Below are 18,962 nucleotides of genomic sequence, written 5' to 3' on the forward strand. Positions count from 1 at the left end.
GGTCATTATGCCTTTCTCCTTATTAAATAGTTGTACCAATGTGATTTCCGAAATGATGTTCATTTTTGAAATAATGTTACTATCTTAACAACCAGGGCTTCTTGTGACTATTTCTTTTGTTTGCGTGTGAATTTAAAAGGAAATCAGGGTTAATTGTCATAATTTATCAGGAGTTAATTTGCACTTGGAAAATGATGGTTTTAATTAACAAAAGAGTATATAACTCACCTTGAAACAGTATTTAAGTTCTTTGGTGTTAAAAAAATAGAATAAGCAAACTACAGTATGGCTTCACTGGGAGTGGCAGCAGTTGCATCAGCAGTAGCAGCAAATGTAATTTTAGATTGAGATTTATTCACTTGTAACCTTACAGAACATTTGTTGTATTGTTAAAATTACCTCTACTGTAGATTTTATTTAAATTATACAAATAAAAACCTAAAAGTACATAATGAAATCTTGGTATAGAAAAGGGCATACTAGATATTACAATAAAGTTTCCTTACAGGTGATTGTGGATTTGCAATGCGTCATTGGTTTTTAACACCTGTGTCTAATCCATACACGAACGGAGAACAGGCGTACAGTAGGGCACACAGGTCTACTAGGAATGTTATCAAGTGGACCTTTGGTTTTCTAAAAATGAGGTTTCAGAGCCTCGATAAATCAGGATGTGTGCTTCAATACGACCCCCAAACTGTGGCTAGGATCTTCGTAGCATATTGTATCCTGCAAAACATAGCTATGCATCGAAGATTGCTGGGCGACCAAGAAATGCTTGACGGACTTGAGGATGAAGACGCGCCTCATCTTGAACCACTGGAGTCACCTCAAAATATTCCTCACAGAGAAGCCACCAGGGCCACGGCTGTCAGGCAACAGGTTATGAACATGCATTTTGCCTAAACAAATTTGTAAGTATACATGTCCCTCACTTACTGTATGTGCAATAATATACACTTCCATCTTCACACGTTTGTATGCATATAAAATGTTCTTATAATATTGTAAAGGTTCTGTGGCTGCTCCTAATCATGTTGAGTTTATTTATTGTGGAGGTGAGTAAAGAGTGCCAGAGAAAATGCATTCAACATGATTAGAGGAAATCACCGAACAATTATAAACAAATTGTGTATTAGGTTAGGGAGTTCTATCATAATTTAAAAAGCTTAATAAATATATAATGAAGTGTTACATACATAGTATACATGTATAATAACTAACCACCACAAACACAAATGACACCTAAAACGCATTTATTTATAGCCTACAATTGTACATACTAAAATATACAAAAGTAGATGTCAACATACATACAAAAATAAATTCCAACCAAGCCTACACAGATGGCTTATCCCCAGGCCCATCCAAAAAATAAATAAAAAACGATTAAAAATACTATTTTTTCTGCCCCTCTACAAGCATGTTGGCCAGTGCAAGAGGGACTGACACAGCCTGGGAAAAGGGAAGTGTCTTTTGTCCCTGTACACTTCCAGCAGGTGATAACAGCAAATTGTTTTTCTTGATTTCGTTAGCATGCATTTTGATTAACAAGTTCCACTTATCTAGTCATTGAGACAGGAAGTGATGTAGGTGATCTGTGAAAATGAAGCTTTTTACAGAGAAGTCTGTTCATTAACGACCTCATCGACTTAATTTCAAAGTATTTTATTAACAAATTGCGTTTGAAAGTCACTTGCTACTAAAACTGTCGTTACTGCACCCCAAGTTCGATACAATAACGCTGATTTGTGAAAATCCACCCCCATCAAGTCTGGAAAGTGACCAGTTGGTTAGCCAGTTTCAGTTCAGTTAACAAGGGCCCAATGCATATGCGAAGACTCTGATTCTCTTGGTACTGGTATCAAAGCAAGGCTGTCTATCAAGTATTTCCTGTAAAACGATTGTCAAACCATGTGCTTTGCATCAATTAACAAAATCAAAGAAAAGCTTCCAAAATGCTTTTGTAACTGATGTCAGCTGCTGTGGCGTAAAAACTGATTCCCAGTTTTCCACTCTGATCACATGGATGCCACTCATGAGGGTACAACAAAAGCAGCCTCATACCCTGTTCTTTCATTTATTATTCACTGCATTTTAGAGTCACACAAGTGCTTAAAATTCACGTTGTGTGCTCTCAGAAGCCACAGCAAGTGAGCTAATAGCTTAAACCCATAGTGTTTGAATGAGGCTCTGTAGGGAACATCACTTTTCCAGCATTATGTTTTGCATCAAACAGAATGGTAACGCTACTGGTTACAGTATTACATAGCAAATACTAACTAATTATTTGGTAACAATAGTGGAATTATTCTCACTATTATTTTGGCATTACTTGATAGCAATTGACGTTACCAGGGGTAACACGGTAAACCTTCAGTTACAGGGCACATTCCCATTCACTAGCACTGACAGTACTGTAATTATTTTATACCATATAGCGATTATAATTAGAATATAACACTAATGTGTGTAATTTATAAGCACCATGGCCCTATTCATAACATTTTAAGGACTTTTAAAGAATCTATTGTTCAGGACTGGTTTCTTAAAGATTGTAATCAATTAAATGAAGAATTCAGTTCATGAAACTCTTTCACATCGTTTTGAGAGTTTTGAAGTGTATTTCTTTCCTTTGCAAAGCACTGTTTAATTACAAAAATAACACTTTTTAAAAATAACAGTCCTTTAAAGAGCATTCCTTATAACTGGTGTTCTTTAGTCCCATGGTATAGAAAGCTTTTATTGAAGGTTGTACACAGTACCTCCGCCACAACCCCAAAATAAAATCAACATTTATCTGTAGCAATCTAAAGTTATCAACATTAAAGCTCCCGGGTGCATTCTGTAGACAGTGCTTTTGTCATTTGTACCTGTTACTATTCTGTAGAATTGATCTGGATATAGCCATTATCACAGGCCTCAGTGGCATACTGCAAGATGTGTTTCAACAGAGACAATGCACAGTCATACCACCCTTGTACTTGGAAATTCATGCCACTTGAGTCTTGCAGATGACTGTAGGCGCCTACTGGGATCAGTCTGTTGTCCCTGTTCCTGACATCCCACGAGGAAAGGAATTGTATAAAATATGGAGCAACATGAACAAAATGAGATGACTGAAATACATTTTCTGTGAGTTGGCAGGCTTCCCAAATGTCCTTTCTTCAATGGAGTACTCCTGTGACATTACACCTACCTGCAGTGAAAACTGCCTTTTATACTACAAATTATCTGACAGTGTCATAAGTGGCCTTTTGCCAAAAACTGAATCTAACAGCAGCCACACAAGCTACAGTAGCTGGCGTACTAAGCTTTTCTTTATTCTTCTATACACATATTTTGATTCTTTGTATGTTTTTTTTATAAAATCGATCTATTGTTATTTTTAAAATAATATTTTCTGCTACTGTTGGTGAACACATTGCAAGGTTAAAGTTCTAAAACTTAGAGTACATTAACACACAGCAACATAATTCAGAATGATAAATCCCAAGATCAGCACGGGGTACCCCTGGGGTAGCGCTGTACCCCGGTTACTCTCGTTCATTTGACGTCGTAAAAATATTCCTCTTGGCTCCCACAAGACACTGGTCAACTAGAAAGTACTGCAAAGAGCAGGTGAAAAGCTAGGTAAAAAGGTATGGTATAAACGATAACTTGCATTAAAGCTAGTATCTTTGCTGCTAAAATAAAAAGCTACAGTAACACATTAGATCATCTTATTCATAGCTCTACTAAATTCAATACAGTCAATGTATTTAAAATTAGGGTGAACTGTATTTTGATCAGTAACATAGAATACAAGTTTTAGTGTCATCAACACACTGTTTAATTTTTTTTTTTAGCAGAGAAAAGCAAATGCAGCAAGATAGCCTACTTATTATACTTTTGCATTGTAAACATAAATCCAATAACATACGTTAAAATACTTTTTGGATTTGCTACACATTTTTGTGCCCTTTGCCTCAATGTAGTGTTTCAAAATGTGTAAATGTATATTAAATACATTATCCTTTCAATGGGGTTACATACAGGTAAAAAATACATACTATCCTTGATTGGATTGGATTTAAATTTGATAGTTCTGTGTTATTTTCCATAACAAAAGACTACATACCATAACTAAACAAATGTATCATATTAAACTTAAAATGGGCACAACCAACATGTTCATTTGCTAAAAGAAACCTAAATGCAATGTCAAATATTTAGACTTTTTCAATGTCCTCCAATGTGGGAATGGTGTGAGGTTCACTGTGTACTTTTTTGGAATGTGGACACCACCCCTGATTGCTGGTGTGAGCGGCTAGTTAGTCGCGTAGGGGACAATGAAAAAGAGAATAAAGGTAGAAATAACATAAAATAAAAATGTTAGAATTAGAAATGTTTGTACTAAAGGGAAATAAAATATAAAATAAGATGAAAAGGTGTGTGTGGGGGTGGGGGGTGTTGGTGTTGATTCTGAACGGGCTATGATAGGTACAGATTTCAAGGAATGAGCCTCTACCAGAAAACACAAATGACAGCAGGAAACAAACATTGCCACTTGTCACAGACTACATTGTGCGACCTTCCCACATATCAATATTACTACAGCCATCAAAAGCACAATCACAGACTACAGACTTAAAGGTAAGTTTGACTGCCAGATAGCCTACACGCTTTGTTTACATTATTTATTGTAAAAATGACCAAAAGAAAAAAAAATAATAATAACAAAAAAAAACTATATGAACATAATTTAGATCTTTTATTTAACATAATGTAATCAGAGAAACTACAAAAATGATATATGACAAACTACAAAGCAGTATATAATTCAATATAACATAACAGGATCCATTCGACTTTATAAAGCAAAATTAGCTGTATATAGTGAAAGGAGAAAATCAGTAGCCATCAGATTTGCACAACATAAATATGACCATTGGGAGACACATCCAGTCTCATTGTTCTTCAACCAACAACATTTCAAACTGCACATGTACATATCAGTTGTATATGCAACCAAAATGCTCAACGAAAGAAAGACAATAGAGCAGCAATCAATAGCACAACTAATAACAGACAGCACCTTTGGAATGATCAGAATAACTCCACTATACCAGAAAATATTACCCACTGTAAATCTCACACAATCTATGATCCTCCCCCACTTTCTCATCTTTTTTTTTTTTTTTCTTCCCTCTTGTACCAACATTTCTAATTCTCATTTTATGTTATTTATTTATACTTTTCTTCTCCACTTTTGCCTACATGACTGACTAGCCACTCACACCTCTACAAGTGAATATTAAAAGACCATTCACACATATCAGTCAGGGGTGGAGTCCATTTTACTGAAGCCAAGAATAATGCTTATCCATGAACAGCAGAAAGATGTCATTCAGATGTCAACTTCTCAAAACCACAAAGTTGGGTTTGGTTCGGTTGCAGTGTTGTGTCAGACTATTCTATTTTAAATTCATATGAAAAACGTGAACAAAAACACAAGTTGCAATGAGAAATCCATTTTGGTTGTGAAATGCAGTATAAAAGCCTCACCTACTGTAAGTGATTGTCATTACTGGAAAATGGCTGGAACATTGTAGGTAAGCACTGCTTGTTAAATGGCTGGTCATGAACTGCATATCCTGAAGAAGAAATGTGATTATCTGCTCATCAATATGCAGATTTATACTAAGAACATGGGAAAATGCTTTTACTGTCCAAAGAAAAAGAAATCAATAATGGAAAATTTTTAGAGTCAATATCCTTAAAGTGCTCTTGAATTGAGATTATGGTTTTTTATATAGTAAATACTAAATATAACTATTCAAACCTTCTGGCCAACTGGTAGACGGTCCTGCCAGGCACATACATTTTCTATTCTGTCTCACATCAATCTCTGACTTGAATGAATGTTTTGTAGTTTTTTCACTTCAGGATCTGTGTTTTTTTTGCCTCCTGAAGCAGCTGACCTACCTGTCAAACTTGATAAGCACATACCTTATTCTGTATTCAATATTACTGGGAGGTAACAAGTCAAGTGGGAATTATATAAATACACTGAATTACAATTTGCAACATTTTTAGAAAATGTATTGTAAATCACATTTTGGTGTGCTGATCAAAAGAGGCCTTTGTCTTTGAATTCATCTGACATATACACACATTTGTATATTTTTTTAGAGTAGTATATCTTTAGTCTGTAATTTAATACAAACATAACTGTTAAATCTGTGGTTGAGTGCTCAAACTTCCAAGTCCATGTCCCGAATGTCGACTCCTTGACTTCGAGTCCCAAATCTGAGTCCTTGAAACAAACCCAAATCAATTTTTATTAAACTAATGCAGCAGTGGTGGAACAGTTTGCTCTCTCGCTTTCTCTCTCTGTTTTTGTTGCTCTATATTTCTTATTATTATCTTCTATTCTAGTATGAGTTTAATGATGGATTATTTTTATTGCTTTATATTGCTTTATATTTGGATATTCGACTAACCATACTGTCGGTTTTCCTTTGCGTTTGCTCTCTGCATTTATGCAAAGTGTATTGTGAATGTGTTTTTACCTCATCCATAATAAATTATTTTCATTTTGGTAAACGGAGTGGTATTAACTTATTCTGACGTTCTTTTTTTGCTATCAATCGGTTCTTCTGTCATATCGGTCTGATATATCTGCCTGTTTGACAATAGGCAAGTTTCGATTTGCAGTTTAAGAAATGTATTTCTACAGTGCTTAAAAACTTTGAACATGGTTTAAAGTAGTAAAGAGAAAGGCTCATTAAAAGCCAAATATTTATTTACTAGTTAACCATGCTGACAATAGTTATTCCTTATAAAACGTGGTCTTTGCGATGGTTGCAGTTGGATTTGTAGCTGGACTGGAGGTGTGTTTACGCTACAACCTAACTCACATCCAATTTCTTATTCATACTATGATTGGCTGCAAAGACAACAGGGCTAACCAGTGATTGGATAATATTTTGTTGGGTGGGTTTTTATTGTGCTTTTTCCTAGTAACTGAAGACATTGTATTCTGAGAGATGTAGTTGTTGGAGGAAGTTTTAGGGGAAGTGGGACTGGAAAGGTAGATTTTTTTGTGTAATAGAAAATAAAAAAAGGACTTGTCGTCAATATGTCTGAGTCACGAAGCCCGAATGTCCGAGTCCAAGTCTGAGTCACACAAGGTTGAGTCCGAGTCTTCTGCGGCCGTGACTTGAGTCCGAGCCCAAGTCACGAAAAATGCGACTCGAGTTCCGAGTCCTACAAGCTGTGCTAAATACAATCAATAGATCTGGAGAAAAAACAGCCTTTTCCTCAGTATGCAGTTTATTCATGCATATACCAGAGATGCAAACATTGACATTTCTGAAGAGAATTAGAATGTTAGTATGTGATGGAAGATTACTATTTGGTTGTGTGTGGAGCTGTACTGCCCTTGGAGTCTAGTTTCTAGTTTGAGCTGTCATGTTTCTAACCTTTAAGCAGTTGCCAGAAGGTGGAGATCAAACAGGCATCTGGAAAGGACAGTCCCTGTCAGCACAAAAAGATGCATGAGAGTGAGGGTAATCAGACTGCATGTTGCCTATCGTGTCCCAGGAGATATGCTGCTACCTAGAATACCAGTTTTTTTTTTTCCTTGTGCATAAAAGCAGTCATGCAGTCCTCAGTATTCCCATAAAGATAAATATGTAGTATAGATATCAATCTTGTATTTACTTGACCATTTTTTACTTGACCATTTTTTATATTGTTGTCTCTATGTCATTTAGTTTTTATGGGATTGTGTTGTTTTAATTCTTCTAAATTCTTCTAAATTGATACTGTTGCCTCCAAAATATTATTACAGTATGTATATATATATATAGCCTTGAGGAATTTGATTGCCCCTCTGTTATCAAAAAAGCAGACTAACTCTCATGACTGTATTTATTTATTTATTTATTTATTTATTGATTTTATATATTCCCTTCAAAAAGTTATACAACAAATTTTGGAGTGAATTTGTGAATGGGAAAAATATTTTACTTCCTTTTTTAAGTCTGGCAACTTCCTCACTACGGTAATGAATGTGGTTCAAAACTGAATAATATTCGCATGGTTTTACTATAATACTCACATGGTTTTACTATCATTCCATTAGTCATGATTGTTTAATTGTATTTGTTAGTGATTAACTAAATGTACTGGTCTCTCATGTCAGATATGTCATTGCTGCATTGTCACCACATTGTCACCACATCCATCCTTTGAAGGAACACAATACCACATTAGATGCAGCTCTTGGTTACTGAGAAGGAGAATCAAAGTGCAAGGCTTCTGTTATAAAATTCCAGTGACTAATGTGTTTTCAGTGTCTCTACTATTTGGTTAGTTGTACAAGCAATGTACACTGTTTTATAATCCTTCAGGAATATTACTCATCAATGACAGCAATGCTATAAAAACAAATTCTCAGTGAGCTTTGACATCGGTATTCAAGTTGCAATCAGGACTCATTCCACATGTATCAGATGTAAGACTTGTACTATATTAGGTATACTTCAAATGTCCAGTATGAATAGACAGTGACAGGTGTATCAGGTGTCAGTAGACAGCCTGTTGGTTATTCATAACCCTTCAGACATGAGGACCCAGACAAGAACATGTATTGTCCATGCATTGCAAATTAAGAGACAATGAGCTGGTTACAGCAGTCAAGCAAGATAAACAGCAGAGCTTCAGGGTTTGCAAGCCAAGAATCAGGACTCGGGTTACAAGTATTTTCAGTGTATTCTTATATTGCAGTCATGGAGGGGCCAATCTGATCAGTGTCTTATCCTGTTTGGGATCAGTAATTGCTCCTGGTTTCTGCATGCTGTGATGATCCCTGGTTCACCCATCGATTTTATAAACACTTTCTGTGATAAATCCTATCCAGGGTGAGGCTTATCCCATAGGGGTATGAACATGAAACAAATAAACAAACAAAAAAACTAAATACAAACACTCATATTCAATAGTTTATGCTCTCATTCTCCATGTATGATGACAACCTAACTGAATCAAAATAAACAGAGGATAACCATTTTAGACATGTTTGTGGTGTTTTGGGGCCTTTTCAATTTAGCCCAAGTGCTCAATCAAGTTGCAACTCCCATTGAACTTCAAATTATATCTTATACTTAAATAAAAACTTTTTTTGTTTTATTTTTGTCTTTAATTTTACACTGTTTAAATGATAAGTGGGGAGAATCCATGCCATTATCCACTGTGATCAACCTGCTCAGATTGAACACAAATGCTTACAATGCAATCTCTTTGGGAACATGGCAGGGCAAGTGTAATCAAAGCAGACAGCTAGGTCTGCCTTTTATGATAATGTGCCACATACCTTTATTATTCTGACCTTCTGAAAGAAAGGAGGAATTTAATACTACCCTGCTGTAATGGCTAGTGGCAAGCATCTTAGTGGTCTTTAATTTGCTCTCTCTCACATTGATATTTGGTCTCAGCTACTGTATGATGTAAACATTAACAGAAACTGACACTACTGGGCATGATCCAATGTCTGCATTGCAGACAGAGCACATTTATTATATAAGTTAAATGATATGTGAAATGTGTATCATTGAAAACCGGTGCAATGCAACAATATTAGGGAATACATCATTATTTTACAATGGCATGTTCTTGGCTTTATAGCAATACTTACAGAAGGCATATGCAGCCCAAGTAATCTAACCTCTTATCCTCTGTATATATATTTGAAACAAATAGTGTTTCAGAGACAGTAAAGCAGATCTCTGTATGACTATTTTAATATAATTTTGAAGGATTCTTTTAACTACTTTGTGTAGATTATGTACTGAATTTTCATTGGCAGGGTTTCCATGTAGTTTAGAAACTCCAATTCTCTCTCCATTGTCATGAGAATGTGACATAGCACCACATATCACACTCATTCTTCACGTTATAGGAAGTGCATGGCCAAAATATTGTATGACTTCTCATGCTAAAAACCCTGGCAAATTGACCAAAGGTCTAAGGTGTCTGAAAGCAGTACCTTATGTTCACAAGACTTCTGCAGTGAAGATGCCGTTTGTGACGTACCCTCACGCAACTTTCTGCTATAACAAAAGGCTGTACCAAGGCAATTATTTATTAACAAGTGAGATCTGCTGGAAGTAGCCCTGGCAAACTATCTGACCAAATTGGAAGGGATAAGCATACAGTACAAGGGGTTTAGAGACCTCTTCATTTTTTTTTGTTTATGTGACACCATTTATTCAATGTTTCAAGTTTTTGCCATTTGTCTCATAGAGTGAGAGTGCTTTATAGTTTAGTTGTTTTACAAGCAATGTTATAAAATAATATTGAAGCTACTACACATTTAAAAAATGAAGGCCTTTGCAATAAATACACAAATAACAAAGCTCTTTGCAAAGCACAGAAATATATAGGCCGGAAGCCCTGTTTTGACCCGCCTGTTAAAAAGTTGAGCGAGCGGTGTGTCGTGGGAACCTCTTTGATTGGTTGAAGGGCAGATCTTGGGGGGACAGGCAATCCCATAAAAATGACACTCTCCTGTGCCTTTGGTTTAGCCCTTGCAGGATATAACACTGCGGAAGCTCTGGTCGGAGCAGTGGAATACCCCAGAAAAAGAACCTATACTGATTAAGAAAAAGGAAAAAGTAGCTGCCTGTTTCTAACACAGCAGCAGGCGGCCGTGGAAAAAGAGAGCTGGCAGCGGAGACGGCTGAAGAAGACTATTAGGTCCTACGTACCCCATACTCGTGACGTACAGTCCCGGGGACGTGATTTAGTTTAGCTCAGGGGGATCTAACCTCACAGGTTAGCAGAGGTTGCAAGACCCTGCATATAGCAGCACTTTTCTTTATAGTTTTATTTAGATTTTCCCTTTTGATTACGGATTATTATTTCAACACGTACAGTACCTCAGGAGAATACCATTGTTGGTAGCAACCCTGAGGGTATCCAGGATTAGCATTGTTTGTCCCCTGTTACAAGCACTTGAGAAAAAGGTGAGACTTATTTTTATTTTTCCATGAAAACCTTGAAAACCTTACCATTGCACTAATAATCTCCTGAAAGGCTGGATCATGCAAGCACTAAGAGTAACTATGAAAAGGATTACATTATCGTCCTTTACAGGTAGGGTATACATTTTTAGATCAGATTGCATTAAGCAAAACACTTTATTGGATTTTTGCAGCAAAGCATATCAATTTTATTTTAAGTTTGCAAAAAACTGTTACAAAACAGGCAAAAGGAAAATCTACTTTCTACTCCTATAAAAGAAAATTAAACTCATGCAATCATCTCATGAGTGAAACTAGACAAATGTGATAGTTCCAATTAAAATAAATTACACTGCAGCTTATCAGAAAAACCTTAATAACCTAGTCATGTTTCCGCATTCCAATTACAGTAGCTTGCAATCTTTTATTTTCCATTACATTTTAAGCTGTATATTTTATTACAGACAGTGTATTTATATATGACCATCTTTTTATCAAATGAGTATTAAGAAAGCGTGCACTCCAGACAGAAATATTCTGTATAACTGCTGAACAGCAGGTAATAATAAAGTTAATAGCATATATTTATGGCTTTCTGATTTTTGGTTTTAACCGATAAAAAATGTTAAAACACCCCTGATATATATATAAAAAACAAAAAAGAGATTGGTGCATATCCAGTAAACTGGAAAAACACTGGAAATTGTTACTCAATTCGTTGACTTGACCCCATTCCCCATGAAAAATAAAAATAAAATATATTAACCTCCAAAAAAAGTTGGGCAATGTCCCGGCTTCCTGACTTGTATCTCACATTGATTCGTTCTGAATACTTTAAACCCACCCAACTGCTGAATGGCAGCAAATTCATACATTTCTATTGGAGGATTGTAACATGCGTGCAAGATTTAAAATTACATTACAATTAATAGAGTGGAGGATTGTTCTTGTTTGCAAGATTTAAAGCTATATTAAAGATCCATAGGGACTATTTACACACTTGTGGAATTTAAAACAAAACTGCAATTTGTGGCAAAATGTAAAAAAATGCCTAAACACGCAGAAACCACAGAAAAATATGGCTGTGACCATAAGGATTTAGTTGTGGAAGGCAGCAAAGGAAAGAAGGTACAGTACATGAATAAGTGTGCAAGTACTGTTGAGTTAATACATATTGTGACAGAAAAAAAGATTCTTGGAAAGTAACTGTCACAGCTTGGCTTGGTGGGTGACGTCAGACCAGTGAGGAGACAGACACAGACAGCACTAGTGTATGAAAAAACGCACTGGTGCACAGATTTATTGAACAATAAATAGAAAATGTACACAAAACAGAAACAGACACTGAACTCAAAACAAAATGGCATGGTGGCCAAAACAAAACAGACAGATACAAAACAGACATGAAACAAAAACACCGGCATGGGTTGCAATTGCTTTCTAATATTCTCTCTTGTCTCATGACTCACGTCTCTCATTCCGCCTCTGAACACACACTCCCTGTTCAGCCAAGGCTGCTTGTTTTTATATTGTGGCAGAGAGATTAACTGGCTATCAATAACTTAATTTATCCCCCGACCACATTCGGCACCGGTTTTCTCGCATGCGTGGTCAATAGCCAGTTTGTCAATAATCACTTGCTGTTGACCACGCAGTCTAACTCTTTTATCTGGATGGGTCATTTTAACCCAATCTAGGCGGTAAACAATAATAACGTTAAATGGTGTGTTTGTAAATACACAAAACTGTACATTTAAATAATAACACTATGTAACACAATTTTTGTTCCTGGGTAGTAAGTGTTGCTTATGCCTCAAAAGTACAGAAAATGGCTATTATTCCCCACAAACTTTGCTTTTGTGACCAGGACAGTGATATTTTGAAATTTACCTATTTCCAATGAGAAAACGGGCAAATTTGTGTCTTCGTTCACATAAACTCAGAAAAAAACAACATATGAATCCAAATTAACATATATTTATACTAAAGTAATACAAAAATGACTACAAAAGATTTAGAAGTGAGTAGTTTTTCGAGATTTACGATTATACTGTAAATCACTTTCACGAATCAGCCCCCAAATGTAGTCTCCCATCATGTTCTCGTTATACTGTCCTTGGTAGCGGCGTTCAAAGTCCAGTATATCCTGGTGGAAGGGCTCGCCTTGCTCCTCCGAGTATGCTCCCATGTTCTCCTTGAATTTATCAAGATGAGCATCAAGGATATGGACTTTCAGGGACATCCTACAGCCCATTGTGCCATAGTTCTTCACCAGAGTCTCAACCAGCTCCACATAGTTTTCGGCCTTGTGATTGCCCAGGAAGCCCCGAACCACTGCGACAAAGCTGTTCCAAGCCGCTTTCTCCTTACTACTGAGCTTCTTGGGGAATTCATTGCACTCCAGGATCTTCTTTATCTGTGGTCCGACGAAGACACCGGCTTTGACCTTTGCCTCAGACAGCTTAGGGAAGAAGTCTTGAAGGTACTTGAAGGCTGCTGACTCCTTATCTAAAGCTCTGACAAATTGTTTCATAAGGCCCAATTTGATGTGCAGTGGTGGCATCAGCACCTTCCGGGGGTCCACCAGTGGCTCCCACTTGACGTTGTTCCTCCCCACAGAGAACTCGGTCCGCTGTGGCCAGTCCCGTCCGTGGTAGTGCGCCTTGGTGTCCCTGCTGTCCCAAAGGCAAAGATAGCAGGGAAACTTGGTAAAACCGCCTTGGAGACCCATCAGGAATGCCACCATTTTGAAGTCTCCTATGACCTTGATGCCATCTCAGAAAAATGCAGATATGTATCCACTTAGGCAGCTGGAACTAAACTGAACTGGTGGGCTTAAGGCCCCTGTATTTATACTACTATTTATATTACTGGAAAGTTCTAGAAGTTACTCCAAGTTTACTCAGTACTGAATCTATCTGGAATGTTCTGGAAAATAGGTAAATTTCAAAATATCACTGTCCTGGTCACAAAAGCAAAGTTTGTGGGGAATAATAGCCATTTTCTATACTTTTGAGGCATAAGCAATTAGGAAATAACACTTACTACCCAGGAACCAAAAAATAAATACAAATTGTTACACGGTGTAATAATAATAATAATAATAATAATAATAATAATAATAATAATAATAATAATACAACAAATACAAATACAAAATAATACATATGCAGACAAGGGCGGGGTGTACTCCGTCACAGTAACTGAAAACAATAATTTCATAACCTATATAAAAAGCGAAAACCCAGAAAAAAACTATTAACATAAAACTCGAAAATAGCTACAAATATGCACCGAAAAATGACATTTATAAAAACTGAAAAGCAAAAGCCATACACATATTTTATAAAGAATGTTAAATTACATGGTTTATTTAGATTTCCAGAAAGTCCTGCATAAAAGATTAACTCTCAAACTGAACGCAGTAGGGATTCAAGGAAATGCATGCACCTGGACTAGGGAGTGGTTAACATGTAGAAAACAGAAAGTATTGATTGGAGGAGCGCGGTAACCAGTTGTGTACCACAGTGATCAGTATTAGCAAACTTGTTAAATTTGCAGACAACACAAAAATAGAAGGAGTGGCAAACACTGCGGTAGCAGCAACAAAGGTCATTCAAAATGATCTAGACAGATTCAGAACTGGGCAGACACATGATAAATGACATTTAATAGAGAAAAGTGTAAGGTACTGCATGCAGGCAATAAAAATGTGCATTATAAATAAGATATGGGAGATACTGAAATTGAAGAAGGAATCTATGAAAAAGACCTAGGAGTTTATGTTGACTCAGAAATGTCTTCATCTAGACAATGTGGAGAAGCTATAAAAAAGGCCAACAAGATGCTCGGATATATAGTGAAAAGTGTTGAATTTAAATCAAAGGAAGTGTAATGTTCATATGCCAGTACTGTCCCTTTAAGACAAAATGTAATGCATGGAGGGAAGTGGGGTCAAAGGAGGAATTAAAATAAAGAGAGTTCATTGTTATGTTACCAGCAAGCCAGCCTCTGTGTGTTTTATTTCAGCTGGTTCATTATATTATTAATATAGGGTTAGAGTTAAGGAACATTACAGTAAGTAATGTTAAAACTTTATAATGCATTAGTAAGACCTCATCTAGAATATTGTGTTCAGTTCTTTTTACCTCGCTATAAAAAGGATATTGCTACTCTACAAAGAGTGCAAAGAAGATCAACCAGAATTAATACGGGTTTAACCCTTTGCGGACTTTGTCGGACCTGGTCCGACATTGCAATTATTCCTATCCGGTCCATTGTCGGACCCTGTCCGACATCATCATCAATATTGAATCCATTCAGTCTTGAACAAAGAAGACTATGCAGTGATCTGATTCAAGCATTCAAAATTCTAAAAGGTATTGACAATGTCGACCCAAGGGACTTTTTTGACCTGAAAAAAGAAACAAGGACCAGGGGTCACAAATGGAAATTAGATAAAGGGGCATTCAGAATAGAAAATAGGTGGCAATTTTTTATGCAGAGAATTGTGAGGGTCTGGAACCAACTCCCCAGTAATGTTGTTGAAGCTGACACCCTGGGATCCTTCAAGAAGCTGCTTGATGAGATTCTTAGATCAATAAGCTACTAACAAACAAATGAGCAAGATGGGCTGAATGGCCTTCTCTGATTTGTAAACTTTCTTATGTTCTTCTGTTCTCAATGAAATATGTATGCCTCATAATTTATCAAGGCCACATGTGAACACAGCGTATTTTGCTATACATATACATATAGTATATACTCTAATCTTCACCTCCAAATATAATTATCATGTGTATTCAGTTCCCCTTTAGGGACTAGCTGTAAATTATTGGTAAGGAACACATTATGTCATACAACTTGTGTTGAATGGCCTCTCGTTTGTAAACTTTCTTATGTTCTTATGTTCTTATTCCATGCACATAAAAAAAACATAAGCCTGTTTCATAATCACCTATTGGAAAACATTGTTGAATTTTAGTTTACCTAGTACTGGTGCACCATGCACTGTGATACTTGTTGGATGGTAGTGCTGTCAGTCTCAAAAAGGTTGTTTATGCACTGGCAAGGGGAACCTTTTATGTGCTCTTCAATTAATTGTGACAGCTGTTGAGATACATTTCCCCATTAAAAGCAGGGACCCCCGCTTAGACTTCAGATTTGATCATTTATCAAGTGGCTGCTCAGGTGATAACATTGTTTGTTGTTGTTGGCTTGGAAATCATGGTTTATAATGATGTCAGTTGGTGGCAGACAAAGATGTTTAACTGAAGTCCAGACTGAAAGCTGTTTAAATGCTGGAATATGGGGATACATAAAGATATGTGGCTGTTCAATTCGGTGTGACCCCTTCTATAGTTTTTACATTGTGGACATGTTATCAAACCACAGGTTTGTACCCCAGGTGTCCTGTATAGGTGGTGAGAGATAAACCACAGCATGCACATGAGCTTAAGGTCCACTTCAGGACAGCAATTGGTGTCACCAAAACCGACCAAACTGTGACCAACAGTTTGCATGAGCCTGCTCTTAGGTCAAGAAGATTAGCTACATCTCCTTAACCCTTTGCGGTCCATTGTCGGACCTGGTCCAACATTGCAATTATTCCTATCAGGTCCATTGTCGGACCCTGTCCGACATCATTATAGAAACGCAAAAAACGGGTTTTAGTTGTTTTTTCTCCGGAAAAAGTCAAGAAAACCATTCAATGGCCGAGTGGGAACGACAGGAGCCGAGACAAGTCGGAAAAAAAGGCGTATCTCATGAATAGTCATACATGGCCCTGGTATCAGATAACGGGGCGGTCGTAAGTAAACAAGCTGGCTGCCTGTGAATCAGCGCACAGAGAACACAGACATTTGAAGAGCTTTTTTGAGATGTTATAGTAATAAAATAATGACTTGGATCGCATTATTGAGGAGTTTGGTGATAAAACGAGTGATCAGGAGATGATTAATCGGTATGTACGACTATTATTATTATTTTTATTTATTTCTTACATAGGTGAAAGCTATAGCGAACGAAAGGGTGGGGCGGGGCTGGAGATGCCTAGTGAGTGCTTTGTTGATATGCAGGGCCATTTAAACCCGTTTGACTGTGGAAAAAAATACTTTTAAACAGCGCGTCTAAAATTAACTGCGCGTGTGAAAATTTATTAGACCTGGCGTGCCTGACGCGCATTTAATAAATGGACTGCAAAGGGTTACATTGAAGGTCGCACTGATCTCATTATGTTTCCAAGGCCCTACCCTACTTAGACATTTTATTGGTAAGACCATTTGCTGGGGCAACTGGCTTTGAGTTTATTCTAATTCAAGATAATGCCCATTGTCAAACTGCCAGGATTGTCATGGATTATGTTGAGCAGGAGACTGCAAAGGCTATGGACTACCAAGCAAGAAAGAGCTTAATCTCATAGAACACCTTTGGGACCTTCTTGGACATTGTGTTCGCCAAAGTTATAACCCTGCACGTGACTTTAGGGAGTTTGGTGGTGCACTGACTGAAGAATGGGACAGGATTCCCCACAGCACCTGATCAGAAGCATGCTATGTCGATGTAGAGAATGCCCATACTCGATACTGAGACAATTATATAGACCAACACTGTATGAAAGTGTAATCTCCAGAGACCACGCTTACAGGTATATTGATTTTTTTTTTGTATTTGTATTTGTATTTGTTGTATTATTATTATTTAAATGTACTGTTTGGTGTATTTAAAAAAAAAAAAAAAACATGCTGTTTTATTGTTATTATTGTTTACAGCTTGGATGGGGCTAAAATGCCCCATCCAGATAAGATAGTGAGAATGCATGGTCAACAGCGAGAGAAAACCTGTGCTGAATGTGGTCGGGGGTTAAACTAGGTAATTGATAGCTAGTTAATCTCTCGGCCACAGTATAAAAACAAGCAGCTTTGGCTGAATTGGGAGTGTGTATTCAGAGGTGGAACGAGAGACATGAGTTGTGAGACAAGAGAGTCAGTATTAGAAAGCAACTGCTACCCATGCTGGTTTACACGTGGTTTACAGTGTTGTTTCTGTTTTGTTTAAACCTTTTATTTTTCAATAAATCTGTGCACCAGAGCATTCATTCATTACCCCAGCCTGGTGTGGATATTCATTCATTTCCTGGCCTGACGTTTCACCACAAAGCCAGCCTGTTCACAGGAACACACCCTAGGTCTTGAGTAGGCTTCTGCTCAATTGACATAAACACTGCTGAAAAGTCCAATATCAAAAGAAGATTCATTTCTTGACATGAAGTTCCTCAGGCTTTTCTGTATGAGCCAGTTCATTGAGTTGAATGACAAGAGGGTCAGTGGAGAGCATTGAGCAATCTGAATGATAGCAATCTACCTAGCTGCTAGCAGCAACAGTAACAGTAACAGACAATAGTTTTTTTACTGGGATTCTGCTGGCATCTATTATAAATGAGACACACAGAAAGTTTCCTATTTTCTCACATTAAATCCAGCCTTGTTAAGTGTAGAATTAGAAAATGCACTCTAAATTAGTATGTACATTTGACCTATGAACATAAAGCCTTTGCCCACACATTGAAGCAGAGGTCAAACCTTTAAAACAGCACTTGCAAACTCAAAGGTAATTAGTTATTGGAGAACTGCAATCCACTTGTTATTGAAAAGCATTAGTCTGACACATTCAACTTAATGACTGATAAACAGTGTTAAACTGCTGAATTTTCTAAAATCTGTTAAAATATCTAATACATAATAAGGTGTTGTATGACAGAATCTTACCTTTAATCCGTAATCTCTCCGCACTTCCATCTTGCTGCAAAATAAAAAGAAAAGAAATGTTAGATAGCCATTTATTTTACCCATTTTATTCTACTAGTTTGTTTTTTTTCAAGAATAGTTCCACAACACATTGTACTTCAGAGTTAAGGATTAATGAATACACAAATCCTAGTGACTATGAAAGCAG

General features: G+C 36.8%; 1 protein-coding gene across 3 annotated transcripts in view; it reads right to left on the reverse strand.

Moving 5' to 3' along the window:
• The window catches only part of LOC117409420 (follistatin-related protein 5-like), a 256,417-nt gene that overhangs the window by 197,621 nt on the left and 39,834 nt on the right, over positions 1-18,962 (reverse strand). For all 3 annotated transcript variants that reach the window (XM_034908687.2, XM_034015436.3, XM_034908681.2), the window contains exon 3: positions 18,776-18,809. In XM_034908687.2, the coding sequence (XP_034764578.1) occupies positions 18,776-18,809 (34 nt within the window). The remainder of the gene's footprint in view (positions 1-18,775; positions 18,810-18,962) is intronic.

This window comes from Acipenser ruthenus, chromosome 2 (genome assembly GCF_902713425.1).
Source record: "Acipenser ruthenus chromosome 2, fAciRut3.2 maternal haplotype, whole genome shotgun sequence".
NCBI classification, from domain to species: Eukaryota; Metazoa; Chordata; class Actinopteri; order Acipenseriformes; family Acipenseridae; genus Acipenser; species Acipenser ruthenus.